Source organism: Schistocerca piceifrons, unplaced genomic scaffold, assembly GCF_021461385.2.
Source record: "Schistocerca piceifrons isolate TAMUIC-IGC-003096 unplaced genomic scaffold, iqSchPice1.1 HiC_scaffold_883, whole genome shotgun sequence".
Taxonomy (NCBI): Eukaryota; Metazoa; Arthropoda; class Insecta; order Orthoptera; family Acrididae; genus Schistocerca; species Schistocerca piceifrons.
This window is the reverse complement of record NW_025729150.1, coordinates 704693-707814: the sequence shown is the minus strand read 5'-3', so window position 1 is coordinate 707814 and position 3122 is coordinate 704693. Positions and strand designations below refer to the sequence as shown.

Here is a 3122-nt window from a genome sequence, read left to right as displayed (position 1 = left end):
TTTTTAAGATAATCAATCCAAATTTGGTACAGTTATTAAGAAATGTTATGCGCATATGAACCTAAATTTTCATTTTTATTGACCTTTTACATCTTTAATTATTAACAATTAATTTTTTTTCAACAATGTAATTACAAATGTTCCTTTTTTGAGAAAACTGTGAGAGCAATGTTAATGAATTTTTGTACACACTTTCATACCAAATAATTACAAAACTCTGTGGAGCAGAATTTTTATATCTTCTTTTGTTCAGTTTTTACGGGTCTCCCAATTTCCCTGAAAAATAATATATCAAATTTAAGGAATATTTTCTACCATAAATACCTTACTATTTTATTAAATGAAAATTCCTTCCACAGAATTTTTCACTATAGTACTGACTAGTCATATACCAAATTTCACTTCTCTACCTTTTGTGGTTTTTGAGAAAAAGGTACATAAAGTTATAAAAATGTAAGTTACGGGAAAACTGAATCAATGATTTGATAGTGTTTGTATTAGGTCTTACCGTCTCTGTGTGAACTAGTGCAAGCCATATGCATACTCCTCTTCATCTGCAAGCAGTCTCTTCTTTGCTTGTCTTCTTTGGTTAACCTGCTGTTCAATTTTATTGGCTGTAATATCAGCCGCAGCAACTCTTTTGTCATCGATGTCCTTCAATATTGAATAGGTGAAAGCTCCTGGATGAAATCCTAGCCTCTGTAGAGTTTTTATTCTTCCAAGATTACCATTGTTAAAAACTAAACAAGCATCATATGCAGCAATTTCAACAATAATTGTTGAAACAAATGTTGTTTTTGGGCAACGTTTCCAAATCAGTGAGTTGTAACTTTCATTAGGGTTTTGTGTCTTTCCATGCACACACTTTCGTAGGAGGTCTGGCTCTGCTAAACACCTAAATGTTGGTTTTATAGCACTTAAAACAGCCACAGGTAAACTGTGCTTGTGTGAATAGTTCATGCCATCACGCTCAGCCTGCTTGAATTTGCACCACGATATGTCACACAAATTATGTACAGGTTTGTCATCTGTGGATAGTTTATGAAAATAAATAGACCACACAGCCTTCTGCATGTTATTCAAATTTCCACTGTTGTCCCTTATTGCCTTGCCATAGTACACTTGTAAAGAATGAATTTCTTTGTCTGTGAGTCTGTTGGGACCACCTAAAAGTTTTCCATCCTCAAGTTTCCTGCCCTTCAATTCACGTTTCAATTTTAAAAGTCTGCCTCCCATTCGTTTTTGCACATGTCCAACACATTCCAACTTTTCTATAGCACAATGGGGACCATAAGGTTCACTTTCCAAAACAGTTTTGAAGGAGCTGGAGTCACCATCACCAAGGTATTTTGTGTATCTAACACCGTACTTTTCCACACTTCGATGGAACATAAGTTTCATAGCTGCAGGTTCCATTCCACCACTAGAACCAGAATAATTTCTACAGCACACTTTCTTGTGTTCAACCTGCCACTTATTTTCTTCCACTTCACCAGCTCTCTTTCCGAGTACACAGCTATAGCAATATTTGCTCATTACCTGAACGTCAAGAATTTTTCCAGTATCAACACTAATGACAGATGATACTCCATACAGTGATGTATGTCCACGCTTCATCCACGTTCCATCACATGACACACACAAATCGGTGTCTGGCGTGTTATCTGCTTCTGTCTTTAGTTCACTATTCATCTTCACAGCTTCCTTTGCAGAGGACTTCAAGTTTTCTTCCACTTCCTCTTGAAGAGCACTTAGCAGTGTTTTATTTCCAGTGGTGTACCTAGCACTTGGTTGTGGCATGTTCATGATCCCACAAAACAGTCTGGTACCTTCCCTGCCTATGCCCAAACATCTCATGCCATATATTAAACGCATATTTGCTTCATATATCCGGTTACTTGATGCCGAAGTTCTAAAAGCAGTGTCTGAATGACAGCTTTCACAAGTAAGATGCAACATACACACTATTCCAATTCTGTTTTCTTCGTCATATAATCTCAAACTTTTTGCACCACAGTCAGCACATACACAAGCAGATGATATAATATCAGATAGTATTTTCAAATCAATAAGCCTAAAACCACTAGTAGCTTGAGTGTCTGAGCCACAATCATCAAGTGATTGACAGCTGTCAATTTTCCTTCTCGAAGCACTCGCTTTCTTGGTTGAAGTATCGTTTCCATTTGTTATTATGGGGCTGGTTTTCAAGTTGTCTTTACTACATCGAGAAGCTTGACACTTTCTAACCTTTTTAAACACCTTACTAGAACGCGGCATGCTGCAAAATATAATAACAAGTCTACTTACAACTTTCGTAAAAATGTATTCCAAACAAACACTCGTAAACAAACGCTATAAATCAAAGAATATAAAACCAGCGGCAGAGATATTATTCCACAGCCTTCTTGATGTAGTACACAAACGTTCCCTGCATTGTGACTGCACAAAACTGGAAAAAAACGCAGTATAAATAGATATACGAGAGGATGAAGACCAAGATGGGGGGGCGTCGCCCTGTGCAAGCTATTACAAATTATTATTTTTTTCCCCCTTAGAAGCGGAATTGGAACGTAATATTTGGTAATTGAAATTTCAATACCATGTAGTAAATGAAGAGCCAATAAAATTTTTTTCACAAATTTGGTCATTTTCATGTACGTCCCCCCTTAAGTCGGCATTGTGCCATTTGAACTTTATTCCGATGCAATTACAGTGTTTCATCGTCAATGAGAAGGACCAAGGGATACAGTAAACCTGAAGTGAAGCACCGGAATCTAAAACTGGTCTCACAGGAGAGGTTGAAATCGTAGACAGTAAGAAGAGTCAGTCCTCTCGTACTTAAGTTGTCATTGTTCCTTTTGTATTTAATTCTGATGCAATTTTTGTGTTTCATCGTCAATTAAATGGGCCTAGAGATACAGTTATCCTGTAGTGAAGCATCGGTGTCTAAAACTGGACTTCAGGAAAGGTTCAAAACAAAGACAGTAAGAAGAGTAATTAAACTTGTACTTCAGTCGGCATTGTGCATTTTGAATTTAATTCCGGAGCAATTTCTGTGTTTCATCGTCAATAAGAAGATCGAAGGGATAAGGTAACCTGACGTTGAGCATCAGACTCTAAAT

At 36.9% G+C, this 3122-nt stretch overlaps 1 protein-coding gene across 1 annotated transcript; it reads right to left on the bottom strand.

The window, feature by feature from the left end:
- Positions 1-215: 215 nt before the first annotated feature.
- LOC124771058 lies at positions 216-2512 on the bottom strand. The gene is made up of 2 exons (XM_047249281.1): positions 509-2512; positions 216-276 (listed from the first exon to the last, which is right to left on the bottom strand). Exon 1 carries the CDS (start codon positions 2275-2277, stop codon positions 523-525), a length of 1755 nt encoding a protein of 584 aa, XP_047105237.1. The 5' UTR covers positions 2278-2512; the 3' UTR covers positions 216-276; positions 509-522.
- Between the last annotated feature and the right edge of the window lie 610 nt (positions 2513-3122).

What these genes read in the sequence shown, in the direction of transcription:
- LOC124771058 (XM_047249281.1), bottom strand. Translation starts at nt 2,277, where the DNA reads ATGCCGCGTTCTAGTAAGGTGTTTAAAAAGGTTAGAAAGTGTCAAGCT.